Source organism: Leuciscus leuciscus, assembly GCF_965113295.1.
Source record: "Leuciscus leuciscus genome assembly, chromosome: 15".
NCBI classification, from domain to species: domain Eukaryota; kingdom Metazoa; phylum Chordata; class Actinopteri; order Cypriniformes; family Leuciscidae; genus Leuciscus; species Leuciscus leuciscus.
This window is the reverse complement of record NC_138739.1, coordinates 24,211,990-24,230,744: the sequence shown is the minus strand read 5'-3', so window position 1 is coordinate 24,230,744 and position 18,755 is coordinate 24,211,990. Positions and strand designations below refer to the sequence as shown.

General features: G+C 36.6%; 1 protein-coding gene across 2 annotated transcripts; it reads left to right on the top strand.

Moving 5' to 3' along the window:
• Positions 1-2,214: 2,214 nt before the first annotated feature.
• nab1a (NGFI-A binding protein 1a (EGR1 binding protein 1)) lies at positions 2,215-16,197 on the top strand. 2 transcript variants are annotated; one of them, XM_082139670.1, is made up of 9 exons: positions 2,215-3,575; positions 5,220-6,004; positions 6,149-6,282; positions 8,617-8,668; positions 10,503-10,622; positions 11,088-11,255; positions 11,753-11,912; positions 12,010-12,153; positions 14,983-16,197. In XM_082139670.1, the coding sequence occupies exons 1-9, from the start codon at positions 3,473-3,475 to the stop codon at positions 15,054-15,056; spliced, it is 1,740 nt and encodes a 579-aa protein (XP_081995796.1). In that variant the 5' UTR covers positions 2,215-3,472; the 3' UTR covers positions 15,057-16,197. The 2 variants fall into 2 exon arrangements, with proteins under 2 accessions (XP_081995796.1, XP_081995797.1); XM_082139671.1 differs by lacking the exon at positions 11,088-11,255 and having other exon boundaries at positions 2,535-3,575.
• The last annotated feature ends 2,558 nt before the right edge of the window (positions 16,198-18,755 follow it).

The following is an 18,755-nucleotide window of genomic DNA, read 5'->3' as shown; positions in this document are numbered from 1 at the left end:
CTAGTTGACTGTGACTGAAACGGCTGCTCCATCCGGTAAAGCAACACTTGTGGCAACTCTAAACATGCAACGTATACTTGAATTGGATTATGAAATGTGAACCATAAAGGTATTTTAAGGGACAATATCTTTATAGAGTTGTATATAGTTTTGTTAAATAACATTTGAAGTAAACAAAGATCTCCAATTAACAAAACTTAAGTTACACAAAACATTTCCTAACCCTTTAAATGCATGAATGTTTCTACAATCATTATTACATATTTGGGTCTTTAGCGACCCGGATTTATATCTAACATGGATGGATCTCTAACTGTCACAATAGTATAAAACTCTCCTTATTTTTTTTATAGCAATTACAAAAGAATAAAATAAAGCATATTTCATTTCCTTTTGGATGAGAACTCAGCTGACATCAACATCTGCTTTATAGCTGAACTCGATTCATAATTGATGAACTTTACAGTTATTGAACTGAAACAAATCAACACTGAACTGATTTCAACTGAATAATGACTGTTTACTGTTGTCTTTTTAGAGCTGCTTTATAGCAGACTTGAATTCTGTTTGCATCATTGAATCGTTATTTTCCTGTTTATCACTGTAAAGCTGCTTTGAAACAATCTGTATTGTATAAAGCACTGTAGAAATAAAGGTGACTTGACTTGATTTGAAGTGTTCAATTTGAGCAGATGCTTTTACTATCGTCACTGTCCTCGTTCTTGCTAGCCATTTCTGGTTTTGCTGATGATACTTCCTATTCTTTTGTTTTTCTGCCTGCGCAAAAATATGAGTGAAACGTCACTTCATCATTGTGTATCAGACTTATGAGTCATCAGAGATTCAATTATTGTTGCACAGAAAAATATACTTACACTATTACACACCTCGGGTCACGAGCGACCCTACAAAAAATGTATTCGAAAAAAGACATTCTTTTGTATTTTAGCCATTATATTGTTTATACTAAGGAGGTTGACTAACTTAAATGAGGGGGGAGGCTAGTGAATGAATGTCAATACAAACCTGAGGTATGCATTCAAGGGTTAAACTATTTTAAATATGTTTTAATTATTTTCTAAATATAAAAAACCTCAATTAACTTAATTATATAACTTAATTATATAAAATTTTAATTACATTTATTATTTACATTGAATTGTTATTTTATTTACTAAATGTAAACACGCATATAATTATTATTATTTACATTTTATATATATATATATATATATATATATTGCAGCTTTAAACTCTCCCTGATTCATACCGAACAACTTTTATTTGTTTATTCCGGTGATGAACTTCATCACTTCATTACTGTTTTACTCTCTCAGACAAGTTTACCAAAGCATTATAGACAGAACTGTCTTCTGCTTGTTAAAACTAGAGTCAATTAATTAAATCTGAAAGTGAGCGTGAAGTTGCATGCCAAAGGAGGAAGAAAGAGGATTTTCTGAGTAACTGTCAGCTTAACCATTAAAAACCGCAAACCCACGCGTACCCTGTCAACAGCCCTACCCTGCAATGACAACACCCACTCTGAGCAGGGGGCCCCTATACACACACACAAACCGAGATGTGTTTGCACGTCACAGAGTGCCTATGTATATGTGTGTGTGCATATATGCGTAGGCGGCCAAGCGTGTGTGGGCGTGTTTGAGTAGGAAGCCTCGCTTGACTCGGATAGGCTCAGCAAATTAAAGGAATCTTAGTTTTTTTTATCGCCACCCCCCTTTCTCTCTCTCTCTCTCTCTCTCTCCCTCTCTTTCCTTATGTTTCTCATGCTTATGTTAGAGGTCACCTATTTCCTATATAAAAAGGAACAAGATCATGCATGGTGTACATGTCGATAAATATGTATATATATACATACACACACACACACACACAATAACTATAGGGATGTTTATATACAACAAAAGCTATTTGACATTTTTCAAATGACATTTCCCACATTGAAAAAACGTTAACCCATTTGTTAGTGTGTGTGTGTGTGTGTGTGTGTGTGTGTGTGTGTGTGTGTGTGTGTGTGTGTGTGTGTGTGTGTGTGTGTGTGTGTGTGTGTGTGTGTGTGTGTGTGTTTGTGTGTGTGTGTATATATCACATCACATTCCCTTGAGAGCAGATACACTTTACAAAACTCTAGTAAAAGGATCCGTGATTGCAGTCAAGGTGCTGTCGCTTGTCATTTTTTTGTCACACAAGATGTAAAATGACTTGGAAAAGCTTTTGTTTTGAGGAATAGACTAACACAAAACTGGGGATGACAGCAACCACCACGCACTTCCTCCCAGGGGCTGTTCGCTGAGCCCAACCTCCTTCCTAAAATAGCTCAAGATGCTCTGGCAGATGGGAGGCTGCTGATGCGCCCCTCTGATCCAGCCTTTTAGATTTATGATTATATTTCATTTTAATATGCAGCTTGTGCGTTTTATTTTTTTATGCCAGTGTGGGGGAAGAAAGAAAAAGCATTATTTAACTTTATAGGTAGATTCTGCTGTGGTGTTATTTTAGGTGTTTATTTAAAGCTGTAATTTTACTGAGATGCAAGAGAGAAAAAAACTTTCTGACCATTTTACATTTATATAGCAGTTTACTGAGGTGGGTTTCAGGGGGATTTTGCACACATAGAGTGTGAGTGAATTTCCTGTGGGGTTTACTGTCTGGGGACAAGAAAAATTGTCACACAATGCATTAATGCAGAAATCCGACCACACGTGCAAGTAAACATTACAGCATGCGTTTATGAAAAATAAAATAAAAGTCACACATTAAATGACATAATGTCATTACACTAGCAGTCATTACATTGAATAAGTACTTAAAATAAAAATGTTGTGTTGGTGCTATTTACGAGTTTAAATGTCAACATTTAAATCGCTATTCGTTGAAAATCGTTGAATCAATAGTCGCTAGAAATCGCTATTTAACTCTCTTCGTGTATATTCAATCACATTTTAATCGTTTTTTAATTTTATTTTTTTTTAATTTTTTTTTTTGCAGCCCAGACTTTAAAGCATGTATTTACAACAAATTGTTACAAAACTTGTAAGCATCTATTTTCACAGATACTGACTTTCAAAAGTAAACATATCATGATAAAAATTAACTGTGGTAAAAAGGGCGACAATCTGCCCAGGTTTCCCTTATTTACATGTACGAACATGGACACCACAAAAAACCTTCATATGGTGTACTGAAGGCTGTGTGGGTTCGTGTCGAAAAAACACACACACTGTATTACCGCTTAATATTCCTCAATATGTCATCGTGTGTGTGACCGTTCAGGTCTTCTCTCTCTCTCTCAGCTCTCTCTCGCTCTCTCTCGGTATTCCGTCCCACGCGCACAGCGCCGCCCACGCGAGGATTTGCGTCAAGCCGTCGCGTGGGAGTGAGAGAGCTATGCAGTTTACATCGGAATATCCCCGCACAAGAGAGAGAAAGACAGCGCGAGAGGGAGACAGCACCGATGAGTCTTCAACGCACTTTCTCTCCTGCGCGAGAGGCGGAGCACTGCCTCGAGACAGCGGCGAGCACCGGGAGCAGTCGCGCGCACCAGCTCCGAAAGAGAGGTACGTAAACCTGAGGACTAATATAAACATTTCATACATAAACATTCAGATGGGGAGGCTAGACTGTCAAAGCATGTATATTTGAGCTAACTCAGTATCCGATTTATTTGCATGCATTGATCTCTTAGAGATTCCCAAGTGCATGTGAAGCAATAGTTTGAGATCTTCTTAGGAGAGTTTGCAGGAACCTGTCCATGCTTGTGTGAAGAATAATGCAATGCACCGTTGTGTTTGCATCAGTATGAACGTTTGTGACACCGCCTACTTGCAACATTTTTAATGTGATGTTATGATAAAAGATCTGGTCCAGGCTGTGCTTGTACCTGTTTTGAAAGCACCTGTTAGTGGATTGTACCTGTAATAAGCATATAATAACTCATTTTGAATGAAAACATCTGCTAAATAACTACTTAAAGGTAAAGTGTTTTTCAATGTTAATATGTTAATTCAACGTTAAAAAGCAACAATAAGCCATCTTTTCACCACTTACTACAAACAAAAGATGATACACTGGTTATTAATTTCCATTTGAAGTCATTAATTGATTGAGAGTAGGATAGAGGTTGCATTGAGTTCTAGCTCTCTATGGATGCAGGATTTTTAAATCCAGTTTGAGCTTCAAATGCATTGAAAGTTTGCAACTTGTGTGAATAAACATTATGTGACCATCCGACTGGATTTTATGTACAGACCTTAGTCAGGGCAGGTGTCATGGAATTTTACTTGGATGAAAACGAGGCTGTTAGGGATAGACTTACAGCAGGGTGAGCAGAGAAAATACATATGTTGACAGGCAGGATGGACAGTCCAATCATTGCACTTGGTCCGAATGCAATGATTGGATGAATATTTTATGGTCTTACGCCTTCCACAGATGATATATATATATATATATATATATATATATATATATATATATATATAAATATTTAGACCACTTAACTTAAGTGATTGCTATCAGGATGTAAAGAGACTTTCAACCAGAAACAACAAAAATGTTTCTGGGACAAATCTCCTACCCTGCCTTTTAATTTTCAAAACGCACAACTTTCAAAATGGTTTAATGGTGCTTTTGTCTACTGAAATTTTTCTTGGGAAAGATGTTTCATCAGTCAAATAATTGGCATGTTGGTAAACAACAGTACAATCCATTGAACACAATATACTGCTATCCCTCACAGCTTAGTTTTCATTCCTGTCAAAAATGTCATATTGTGCTACCCTAAGGTCTATTCCAGTTAGAACTGTGTGCGCTAAATCAGAATTATTAATCTTTTTTTTTAACTTTTTATCTTTCTTAATTATTAGTTACATTGTTTAACTCTATTTCTTTGGGCAGCATATGTTCCCTGCAACTGTTTTGGCGGTCATTTGTCCATTGCGGGTAGCTTAATAATTGTTCTTCCCACCATGGTCTGTAAGCAATGGTTAAATGCTCTTGTTGTCTTCATTAAATGCCTTCACCGGCGTTACAAACAGAAACACGTCGGCTTCATGAATGACCACTGTAGACAAACTGTGACAGTCGTACTTAGAGTTCACAGACCTTTCCCGGGAAATAAATAACGTGTTGACTTCAAACATTGTCGATAAGAAGCTTGGAATGACAGTGCTATGTTTTGCTCTATGTGTTTGCATGTGTAGCCATGTCAGTGGTCCTGCCACGCTCCTTGGGTGAGCTACAACTGTACCGGATCCTGCAGAAGGCAAACTTGCTCTGCTACTACGAAGCCTTCATCCAGCAGGGCGGCGACGATGTGCAGCAGCTCTGCGAGGCTGGCGAGGAAGAGTTCCTCGAGATCATGGCCCTTGTTGGAATGGCGACCAAACCCCTCCATGTTCGGAGGCTCCAGAAGTCTCTACGGGATTGGGTCACCAACCCTTCCCTCTTCAACCAACCATTGACATCTCTTCCCGTTTGCAGTATACCGGTGTACAAGCTACCCGAAAGTTCCCCGGGCATCCACAGCAATGGGCAACAGAACCAGCTTGCGGTTCCCAGGGCGTTATTACCCACAAGCCCCAGTCCTGGAAGGCTGGATCTCAGCAGGGACGGGACGCCAGGCTGCTCCCCACTGCAAGGGGCTAGCGAGAGTCGTTTCTGGGGAAGCGAGAGCGAGCACAGCCTATCTCCGTCTGGAGCCTGTTCCCCGTGTTCTCCACATGATGCTCTCGAAACTCTCGATTCCACCGCCGTCCAGTGCGTGATGGAGTGCGTAGAGCGACTATCCCAAACGTTACCAAAGAGCGACCTCACGGAAGTCAAAGAACACGTGCGTGCCAATAAGAAGCTCAGCAAGATGATCGGCCACATCTGCGAGATGAACGAAGACGATCCGCAGAAGGAGGTGGAGATTCGGAAATACAGCGCCATCTATGGGCGGTTCGATTCCAAGAGGCGGGACGGCCGGCAACTTACGATGCACGAGGTTGGTTTGATTCCTCTGGTTGGGGTGAATGCTAAGATATTGGGATTGCCGCATCGGACGATAATTGTGCCGATTAACAGAAATTGTTGTTCCGTAAGATTCTAAACGTTTGATGTTTTCATTGTTGTTTCATTTAATGTGTAGCTAACGGTGAATGAAGCATCTGCTCAGCTGTGCATGAAAGATCTATCGCTGCTCACCCGAAGAGACGAGCTTTTCTCGTTGGCCAGGCAGATTTCACGCGAAGTTACCTACAAATACACCCGCAGGGCCAGCAGGTAATGCACAATTTCTTCAATTCTTCATTTGATTCTATAGAACAAATATATTTTTTAAATAGTGTATAACCCTTCCCTTTGTTGACATTATCGAAGGGCTTGCTTTTGTTTATATAGAAGTCCGGAATATTGTGGGAGGGACATTGTCATTCTAAAGAGCATTTTATTGGACAAAAATTTGCATACGACCTTGTGACCTTGTCTATTGTCCCATATTAATTTTTAAATGCTTATTGGCCCTGTCTACACCTGATATTATGATGCGTTAAGGTCGATCGGATCACAAGTAAACGAGGGAGACCCGTTTACAATGGCTGTTTTAATCTCTCTTTTGTCCACTTTCAATCACTCCTGTCATGAATTCCTCGAGGGGAGGGTCTATGGGCGGTTAAATGCGTGGGCTTTTTCAGATCTTATGGGTTTGAATGGGTTTTTTTCTTTTGATCTAATGGACAAAATAAACGTATGCAATTTACATACGGGGAACAGCAGATTTAGTTTCTGCTGAGTGTTAGAAATCAGGAATGGTGAGAGAACATTAGGGGTGCAACGGATCAAAAAACTCACGGTTCGGATCGTTTCTCGGATCAGAGTCACGGATCGGATCATTTTTCGGATAAAAAAAAAAAAAAAGACAAGACAAATAAACACAAGTTTTGTCTTTTTGTTTATTAACATTTTTCAAATATTAAATTAAAATATATAAAATCAACAGTGGGTGTGCGACGGGTTCATTCCATGAAGCGTGACTATAAACACACTGATAGCGTTTGTGATGGCTTTAGCCCGGTCTGATTGTGCAACGTTGAGCTCCTGTCAGTGAAACACTGAGGTGATGTCGCTTCAAATGCGTGGCCATGCTTGATGTGTTTCCACGGATGTCCCGATACTACTTTTTCACTTCCGATACGATACCGATGCCGCAGCATATCGGCTATTTGCCGATACCGATATCAATCCGATATTTTTATTTTATTCTTGAACTAATACTACTAATAATAAAATATATGGAAGCACTTTGCTCAATTAGCCACATAAAAACATCTCACTCAAATGGAGAACAAATACTTCTCCAGTATATAGTCCACAACAACAGTTGATAATGAAAGACTGTCACCCTTTATTCAAATGACCTTGAGATATGTTTGGTAATTGTAGGCTACCTGAATGAATTTAAAATTAATTTGCTATATTTCAGATCAATATATTTGTTTCCTTAAAATTTTAATTAACTTTAACGTTATTCTCATCTGAATTATAAATCATTTATTTCTGTATAAAATGATACTACCATTAAAAACACATTTGATTTTCTTTTTTAATCAATGTAGAATGTGTAACTTCAAAATAAACAGATTACTCTGTTTGAGGACAAGAAATGAAAACCAATGCAATATAATGTCCAAAAGATGAGATAATTTTTGCTTTTAAACAGCGTGTGTGTGTGTGTGTGTGTGTGTGTGTGTGTGTGTGTGTGTGTGTGTGTGTGTGTGTGTGTGTGTGATTGTTCGATCGCGCCCGTGCCTCTCTCTCTTTCTCTCTCTCTCTCTCTCTTTCTCTCTCTCTCTCTCGCTCTCTCTCTGTCTGACACACACACACACACACACACATTCCAGCATACATCGCAGCCTGTTCATTTTGCCGCGTTCATATTTTTTACAGTCTATGGTTCACACCATACGCGAATAGAGAGTCAAATTCGCGTCTAGTTCGATGCTTGAACAGCTTGAATCCTTTCGCGCGTCCAAAGCGAATAGGACGCGCCGCGCGCGTATAATGATAAAGCGAGCGTTTGAAGCGAAATAGACGCGTGTTCCAGGGAAGCCAAAATGCTCCCATACAGGGGATTTATATGACGCGGGGCGTTCAAGCTCCTCCGTTCCTCCGCTCGCCATGACCACGCTGTGTGTGGACTGAACATGCGCACAACTTTTTTTTTTTTTCATAAATTAATCCGCGGATCACGTGTGTGCCGAACCGAAGATATTGATCCGAACGGATCACGGATCAATGATGATCCGTTGCACCACTAGAGAACATTGTGCTTGGTACGTTTATTCATCTTCAAACCAAACTTGGGTCTTCAGCCGACAAATTTTATCGACCAAAACGCATCTTAATACCAGGTGTAACAGGGCCTTTGAGTCAACTGTTTAGAGCATATTAGCATTTTATTAGTCACAAAACCTATTAGATTTTGAATTTTTTTTGCTTTTTAGTTTTATATATTTTCATGGTCTTCATTTATTCATACAAGCACCATCTTTTTGATAAACAATGATTGTTTATGGTGCAAAAATAAGTGGGAAACTGAAAATAAATCATTATTTTTAGGTCCCACTGCGGTGATGAAGATGAACCATCTCCCAAGAGAATCAAATCAGAGGTAAGTTTAAACAAGTTCTGTAGATTCAGTTCATATTCATAAACCCAACTGCGACAAATTGCTTTATTTGCATGAGACGCCTGAGCTTTGTAATCATTTCGAGCTCCAGGTGGTTTCTCGGGACTTCTTTATTAGTTTTGCATTCTTGTCATGATATTTATTGCCAGCCGCCTTCCCATTGTGTTTGAATTAATGCTGTGTTTGTGTGTGCACTCTCTCTGTTAATAATCTCAGGAGAGTAATTACTGTCATGATTCACTCCGAAATGTCGCGTTCACAGCTTTTTCCCATGAGCGACGTTCTGCGCCTCTGGGTGAACATCTAAAAGTAAATGATATCGCTGTTTTCGTATCTCTATGAGGCCTTTAAGTCAACAAAATACAAACAAAACTCTCAAGACGTCAAATTAAAACTCTATGTGATTAATTTTAGCTCACTTTTAAAAGCTTGTTTTTGACGGAAGTTGTTTTGTTGGGTTCTCTGGATAAAGAAAAGCTTAGTACAGACGCACAATCATTCATCCACACAGGCGGAGAAGTACACAGTGGACTGAAACACATAATTGACATCATCCTGTGGGTGCTTACTGAATTACCCACGCATCGCTGTGGCTGTCTCTGCCTGAGTCTAACGTCATACGTGGACACATATACACACACACACACACACACACACACACACACACACACACATGCGTGATGACCTCAGAGGAAAATGCGGAGGTTGTCAAGGGGCGACACGAAGTGAAAATTCGTTCAAAGGTGACAATCTGTTAGAATAACAAGATAAATACTGGTGAGAAACAAACCGGTACGTTGCCATGGCAGAATTTTTTTATTATGCGTTAGTATTTTTAAATGTATTTGAAGTTTTCACCAAGATTAAAACATTCAAAAAAGGACCAATGGATTGTTTTCATAATTGTATGCATCTAAAAACTTAAAAAGAAAAAAATTATAATAATGCTAATACTAAAACCAAATTTTATGGCCAAGTATCAGCAAATTTCAATTTAAAAATAAAATTATATATAAACTATACTTATATATAAACTGTATGTTTTAAGCTTTACTGTACTGTACCTCTTATATTTGAGGTCAGTGGGATTTATTCTTTTAAAACAGTTTTATGAACAATTTACACAAAAATTGTTCTTTAAGATTTGAGGTTTCCAAAAAAAATTATAATATTATTTTAATACTACTTTTAAATAAAAAATTAAATACTATATTTATTTAGCTATAATATATAATTTATATGTGAGGTTAATGAACTTTTAAGCTTTACATTTTTTTTTAGGAAAGATTAACTAAAAATTTCTGCAGGATTTTATGTATCCAAGACCCAAAAAGAAAACAAAATTTTCTTTAGCTTTTATTATAACTCTTATATTTTAGCCGTATGTATTTGTACAACAAATGTTATATAAATTATTGAATTATGCGAGAGAGAGGGGGAAAATGGTCATAAAAAAAAAAAAAAAATTTGTCCAAAAAACTTTGACATTTATAAGTGGAGTGTGTGTGTGTGTGTGGTTTGGTGTGGTGGGGTGTGGTGGGGTGGGGTGCGGGGGGTAGATGCTACAAAAGTGTAAAATATGATTATTTGGATGGTTCATCTCGCCAGCAGCATGACTTACCTCCTCTGTCACTGTGGACTACAGATGTGATGACTCAGTTTGTGCTAACAGCTTTCTTCATTTGTGTAAATGTCATGTTTGCACCAGAGATGCAAATAAATCAAGCAATCATGGATATATAAAACTCCTGTCTGCTAGTTTAAATGAAAGTTTCCCAAGAGCTCATCCCTTTCACTTTTTCACACTTTCTCTTAGGACGGTGTCTACGATCTACAGGAGGCCCTTCACGTTCTTCATACGCGCCAGGACACGGTGAGAGAGCAGCTCGCAATCGCCAAATCTAAAGGAGACGAGACGATCAGACATAGTCTGCAGGTAGTTTGAGTCTGCGATGTATCGCAAAACATGGTGTCTGTCGTTTGCATGATTTGTTTGAAACTTTTAGTTAGTTTACTAAAGTTAGTTTCAACATTGTTTGAACTTTTTTTTTACATTTAAAAAAAAGAAGTCATTTTTCATTTTAACGTCTTTTGTTTCAAACTTGCTTTAACTCTGTTTGGAAACGATGTTTGAGAGTTTAAAGTTTTGTTTGAAAGGTAGTTTTACATTTTTGAAAGGTTATTTTAACTTTGTTTCAAAGGTGCTGTATGTAATTTTTTTAAAGTTTTTTTTACTAAAGCACAAAAATAATATGTTTGCAGATATTTTGGAAATATTCTAAGTTCACATACTTGTTGAACTACTTTGAAATGTGAGTTCCGTGTCGGAATGTCTGTTTTTGTTTGGGTCTGTGTGATCCCGCCCACTGCCAATTTACCCAATAGTATTTCGACATCCCAGGTTGCCAGTTGGCGGAAAACGCTGTGTATAGCGATGGAAGCCAGCAAACAAACTGCGTCAGAAATCACAGATTCTACCCGACCTAAAAAGCATCAGCATCCATCTAAAAAGCTCTATATCCAGAGGCATATTAAAATACGGATAAATCAACTCATCAACTTGCAGTGTGTAAGTCTCCTTAATTGCGCTCATTTTTGTTGCGTGTTCTCAATCTGGCAACCAGCGCGTCGAGTCTGAGAAGGAGGGGGCGGGAGAATTTTTTTTTACTTTAGTACCCATTTCAACTACTAGCTGTCAATATTACATACTGCACCTTTAATGTTGTTTGAAATTTGTTTTTAGAAAGCTTTTTTTTCAACAGAATCATTATTTGAAAGAGCTTTGAATGTTTATTTTAGAATTGTTTGAACTTCGTTGTTTCAAACAATGTTTTTAGTAAATGTTTGTTTTAAAGTTATTTGAACCTCAGTATGTTTGGAAACAATGTTTGTTTGAATGTTTTAGGTTTTGTTTTGTCGTTTTTTTTTACTTTGTTCGAAACATTATTTTGAATGTATATTTGTTTGAAATGTTAGCTTTCAAGTTGTTTGAAAACGTTGCCTTTTTGAAACTTTTTTGTGAACATTTTCCTGTTCAGTTCACATTCAGTGTTTGTGTGTGTGTAGGGACAGCTGGACTCTCTGCTGGCCAAGCAGGTGGAGCTCTTACGTGATGCTGCCATCCAGGAGAGATTGAAATCGTTGGACTGGCGGATTCCAACAGCGGCACTGAAATACCTCGCTCCCACCGCTCAGAACTGCAACAGCAGTCTCTCACATCTCTCCGGTACATTTCTCCTTATTTGCGTACTATTACTTTGAAACTGTTGCAATTGTTCGTATCAGTGGTTTGAGTATACGTACCTTTCTGTGCTTAAATGCAGGCGAGAGACCCCTAAACTTGCGTCTGACCGATGTTCCGCTGGGCAGGCAATTGGCCAATGAGCTGAAGCGACATCACAAACAGAACGCAGAGGAACGACATCATAACCAGCAGAACTCTGAAGAGAGAATGACGGCAGCCACAGGTTAGTGACAGATTCTTCACAACTTTGAGCTAGCGATTACTATTAAGTGAAGCTAGAAAAGAAAAATACCGCATAATAAATGTATCTGTCTTGTTGTGTTGTCTAACTTTACTTTGAGAAATGAACGTTCCAATTGGAACTAAAAAGTGTTCTTCTGCCTGATGTCATAGGAGAAACTTTCGAAGTTCCTCAAAGAACTTTTTATTTTCTTGTTCTTTAGAAAACCATCTATTTACAGGTTCTTTGAAGAACTTTTAATGTAACATCAAGAACTTTCCAAGTTCTATTCCAAAACCTAGTGTGCTGCCAAACGCTACAATTGAAAAGTTGGGTCAGTAAGATAAAAAAAAAAAAAACTAAAAAAAATGAAGGAAGGAATACTTTTATTCAGCAAAGATGCATTAAATTGATCAAAATTGACTGTAAAGATTTTTTGACAAATAATTTCCATTTTAAGTGAATGCTGTTTTTAAACTTTCTATTCATCAAAGGATCTTGAACAAAATGTATCATTGTTTCCACAAAAATATTAAGCTGCACTAGAATTTTAAACATTAAAATTCATTTAAAATCATAAGCATAAAATCATCATATTAGAATGATTTCTGAACGGTCATGTGACTGAAGACTGGAGTAATGATGCTGAAAATTCAGCTTTGCATCACAGGAATAAATTACATTTAATTAGAAAACGTGTCAATATGATAATGTGTCAATTTGATCTAATAAATGCAGCCTTGGTGAGCATAAATTAGTTCTTTCAAAAACATTTTAAAAATCTTACTGGCCCCAAACTTAGTGTACATAAGCAGCAACATCATATTTGAAATGTAACCTCCTAAGTGACTAATCTGGAAAAAAATGATAGGCATATGCAGATATAATCAGTAATTTTGTTCTTCTATTTATGCATTCAATATGTCCTGATTCAGCTCAATAATATCATCTAAATAAGCAGAAATTCTAAGACCTGCGACACACCATGTGCAGCTTCTCTCTTGTCGCAATGCATTCTGGGATTCCCAGACTATTCACAAAAGATACATGTGGTTCTGCCTTATAATTTGGCCAAAATGTGGGATTTCAGAAGGCAGCGTAACGTTTCCGCCTACCTTTTGGAACAGCCTTCAAATGCTGTCTAGGCAGAGCTGTAATCTTCAAAGAACCAACTCAAAAATGGTGTACATAATAAAAATGGGTCTTGTTGGACCATGTATTTGCATGCATGTTGTAGCCTGGATTGGCACAGGTTTATCTCAGTATCATCCTGTCACACTGACACCTACACCGCTCCATTAAACCCTGATGTGTCAACGTACTGCACGTATCAGCGGGGCTTCAGAGAACTTTTTGTAATGTATGCAATCTCTTGCATGCAAATGTCCTCTGAAGGTAGCACTTTCTCTCTGAAACTCCTACCTGCCTGTGCAAGCTGCGTTAGCGCGCCGCGAGTAGGTGAGGAAGGGGGTGAGGATTTACTCGTCTTTTTGACGTTTTGGGTTTTTTCTTCCGCCCCAATGTGGGCAGAACCTGATGTCAATCAGTGTCATTTACTGAGCACACTGGTCGTTTGAACTGATCTGAATATTTGAAAAATACATTTAATTACCCTCAACTGTCTATTCGGTGATATAGATTTGAAACAGTAAAAAGTACCATCCTTTAAATTTGGCGTCAACACTTACGATATGCTTTTTGTTTACTGGAAATGGCTGAAATGTTCTGAAAATTCCAACATATTGAAACTGTTCTGATGCGAGAATTGAGGCAGTGAGGTTGAAGGTGTTTTTATGCACTTATGCACTACAGAAATTACAGAAACTACAAATTATTTTGAAAAGATATTAAGTTAACCTTTCCCTATACATCCAACAAATTAAATCTAAATGAATTCGGGGTTCAGGGATCATTTTATAGTGCAAAAGTTTCCACCTAGTACTGTTGTTGTCTCTGCAGTATTTTTATTATTTATTTTGTTAACACTTACAGTAAGTTGACATTAGTTAAATGTATTTGTTATCATGAAGTAACAATGAAAAATACTAAAGGATTTATTAAATCTCAGTTATTTCAACATTTACTAATACTTTATTAAAATCAAAAGTTGTATATATATATATATATATATATACACATACATATATATGGTAATAGTTAATGAACCTGAGCTAAAATGAACTAAAAATTAACATTTGTATTTTTATAAACTAACGTAAAAAAGAGATTAATAAATACTGTAGCAAATATATTGCTCATTGTTAGTTAATGCATTAAAGTTTTATCATTAATGTTGAGAAATATTTGGTATTTTGGTAAGAATTAAGTATCATTTAGCTAAATATTTATTATTTTGCTTGATTTGACTAATGCCTCATTCTAGAACTTTGAACTTTTTTTTTTTTTTTTTTTTTTTTTACATAATCATCTTGAATCTCGATTCCACACATTTCTTCATAGCCGTTTAACTTTATGCAAGCAAGCTAACCAATTGATACATATTAAACAAATTAACTGTGACTGTCATTTCACTCACCGGCCATATTTGAAACGCCTTGAAACGATTTGAAATCACCAATTAAATCTGACAATTGTCTCATAAATTTTAATTCTAAACGCTCAAATCATGACAAAAAATGCATTTTTCAGATTAGACCAGCTTCTGAAGGCATCTAAAGTGACTCAGTGACTTTACCAATTGGCGATTGGCTCTTTTATTTAGAAGGCGGGACTTATTCCGCCATTGCACTTTCTCCTGTTCATAGTAATATGAGTGCACCATCTTTGTATATCTCAAGTCTTTGATTGTAATCCATTGCCTTTTTATTTCAGAAAACGGGTCTCAAAAAGAGCTCAGGCTTCTGGACAAGAAGACCATCAAATCAGAACCAGAGGACTCCAGATAACATCTTCAGCCTCTGAATAAAACCTGTGTTTTGTTTGCTCAGTGGATATAGTACTGAAACTGTGTGGCCTTAAGAACTGTAAATGCCCAGAGATCAATTTATTTAGATTTTTAGTTTTTAAAAATTATTTTTATTTCTAATAATATAACAAACAAAAAAACATGAACGTCTTGCAGTCGGTTTACACAGAGAAATTGTCTAAGAGCGTATTTGTGACTGTGCATCTTTTTGTACATAATCTGCGTTCGTTTATTTGATTGCATGTCTTATTCGTAAACTATTTTTATTTAAACTATTCGTTATTCAACAGAAGCGCTCCCCAACTGAAGTTTCGTAGAAAACGGTTGTGTAGTCCTTAGATTAGTTGATCATTTTAAAGTTAAATGATGACATTCATCTGTTCGTATCGGTTTGTCAGTGAGGATGAACTTAATGTGTATTTTGTAAAAGAATACTGAATATGTAGAATTAGCATTGCGCGTTTTTGTGATTGCGTCACTTTAGATGTTAGTACTAGAAAAAATTGTGTTCTGTATTTGTTACCAGAAACCAGCAAGGCCCATTCACACCAAAAACGATAACTATAAATATATCGATAACTATATTAGCATCCACACCAGCGGACGATATCGATCTGTTTATTTTAAGCGCATGCTGCAGTTTTGTCGTCTGCCACTTTAAATTCTAGAGTTCTTTAAGTCTGGTGGATTCTGATTGGCTGTCATTGTTTTTATTGTTCTTCAGCTGGGGAAGAAAATAGTTCTGAAAGTGATTCCAACGATATCGTTTCTCTGTGCCGTTATCGTTATAGCTGTGGTGTGAACTCTGCTATTCTTTTATATTTCGAAATATTTTTAGAAGTATATCTTAATTGTTATAGTTATTGTCCTTGGGGTGAACAGGCCTTAATTCTCAGCATACAGTATTGTGTATCTCGGTAAACGTTAACTGTTACATTGTGACTGTGATTTTTTCCGTAAAAAAGTTCGCAAACTTTTTTTCTTCACACATGAAGGTGTTTTGTTAGTTGGCTATGCTAGTCTGTTGTGTCTTTTTCTATGCACATCTGTCGTGTTTAACTCTTTCGTGTCTTGTCTTTGTGAAATCGTCCTACAAATAAAGACCAAACTGGAAAAATGTAGTTCACGAATTTTTCTCTTCACTTTGTAATAAGTTAACATAAACATGTTAATGGAGAAGAAAAGCAAAGGAAAAATTGTTATTCAGTGCTTTCGTGTTTTCTCGCATTTGCTCTCACAATTTTGGGAGGAAACTATATTACTTTTGCGAGAGAAATGTTTTTGCAAACTAATGCCAATTTTCTTAAGGTAACACAAAAGTTATGCAAGCAAAGCCTATGAAGCAAAGGCAACAAAAGCATTGAAATGATTTCACCATGTAAAATGTAAGTATAAAATATCAATACATTTACATAGAATTATAGATATAATATTACTTAGATATATATATAATATATCTAAGTGCCGATATTTAAAGTCGGCACTTAAAGACTTCCCTATGGTGACTTTAATATTTACATATATTACTACCCATTTTAACGTATGATTGCCATCAACTTTATATAAGCAAGCTAACAACTTAAAAAGCGCCTCAATCTGGAAGCAGTTAATAAATTGAGCTGATCCAAGCAGCTTCCTGTTTATGTCACACACATACGTTAATGCGCCCACTCTCTCTACACACACACACACACACACACACACACACACACACACACACCAGTCACCAGTCGTTTAGACCTAAAGAAGGCCGACACGGGTGTTCCTCGGGAGACACGTCAGTGCTCACCTCCAGAATCTCTGCGTGTGCCCCTGTGGTGACCCAGATGCGTGGGTGTGCCTGAATGTGGTCGGAAACATTTCGAACTGCAAAGGCTTTTGTCTTGATGTAGTGGGATAGGGTTATGTGCACTTATTTAGAACTTGGCTTGTTTCTTTTTTTATTATAATTAAAGATCCACCGGTCGGGATTAGCAGTAAACAATGCAAAACATCAGCTCTTCAAAAAAATTAAAAAATACTAGTGAAGGTTTCTGAAACCTTTATTTTGGCTCGGCAGTGCAGGATTTCCCATGACGCATCTCCTACATGATTGGGTTTAACCATGAACGTGTGTTTCCTGATATCTCACTCTGTTAAAGGCCATGTAGATCTTCTTGTCTCAATGGGATAGTGGAAACTACTTTTAAAATCTACTTCAGTTGTCTTGTGCATTAAAATAAAAGGTAATATAATATAATATATAAATAAAAACAGCAAATAATAATTGTAATACATATTGTAATATATATATATATATATATGTAAGATATATGTTATTATTATTTATTATAATAATTGTATATAGGCTATATATATATATATATATATATGGAATTTTTATGAGTTCATATATTTTATATATACACTAAAATATGAAATATTTAAATAATAAAAACTATATACGCGAATACTGTATGTATATATATATATATATATATACATAAAATCAAAATATCTACCTTAATAAAAATATTACTATATTTTTTTATTTAAATATTGTCATATTTTAATGTGTAATATATAACAAAATTTTAATTAGTAAAGTAATTTCAACTGAAATTATATTAAACTGACAAAAAAGTTGAATCTTGTATAACTAATCATTTTTTTTAAACTGCTTAACTTATTTTGATGAGTTAAAGCAATGTAAAAACATATGTTGTCATAACTTATTGATATAATTTTATTATATCTAAATTGAAACCTGCATTATTATCATGTATAGTGTTTATATCGCTGGAAAAAAACATTTGAAAAAAAATAAATAAAAATAAGACTGGTAATTTTTCAATTGCCCACAAGGTGGCAAAAAAGCCTAATGTATTGGCACGCTTTTGTAAAATGAAAAGAGTGTGTAATATGTGCACAATGTGTAATTTAATCTAATTGCATATTTGTATAATGTTCCATTAGGCTAAACATCATTATACATATTATTTTATTTGCTGTGAGAGAAAAAACAAGTATTGATCATTAATACACTTTTGACAGACAAGGTGCAAACAAACACTTTAGTTAGGAATCAGTTTAATAGCTGATTAGACTGATGTAGCCTGCGTTAAAGCAGACGTTTTGGATCAAAGCAGGCTTTCATGAGGGTTTCAAATCCACATTCAACTATGCAGGTTGGATTTGAGGATATCCAGAACAATAGCTCGTCTTTGTAGCGCCGAATTCCTCAATCTCACGTCTAAACCTACAATATGAGACCCCGCTGAGGCTTTCATTGTGTTTGCATTGGCGCTTCTAATAGCAGGCTAGTCATCCGTTGAGAAGCTCTGAACACTCAGGGCAGTACCGCTGTAATTTTGCATTGTCTCACAAATGTAAGAATGGCTCTCTGACCGACTATTATAAACAAGTAATGGTTAAAATTCCCAGCATTTGAAGGTCATACACACACATACATATTTGTGTGTGTGTGTATTTTTCCGAGGTCATAGCTGTAGTGATGACGCTGTTTGGCATAGCCTACTATCTTTTCACATATAGTATGCAGTGTGTACTGCACACTACGCAGGACGCTTGACGCACACAGCCAGCCTCTCTTTACCAGGGAGGGCGTATGATGGGCGTCATAATGATGATTGACGGAGGCCCGAGCCAATCAGTGTTCGCCATGACGTGACGGTGACCA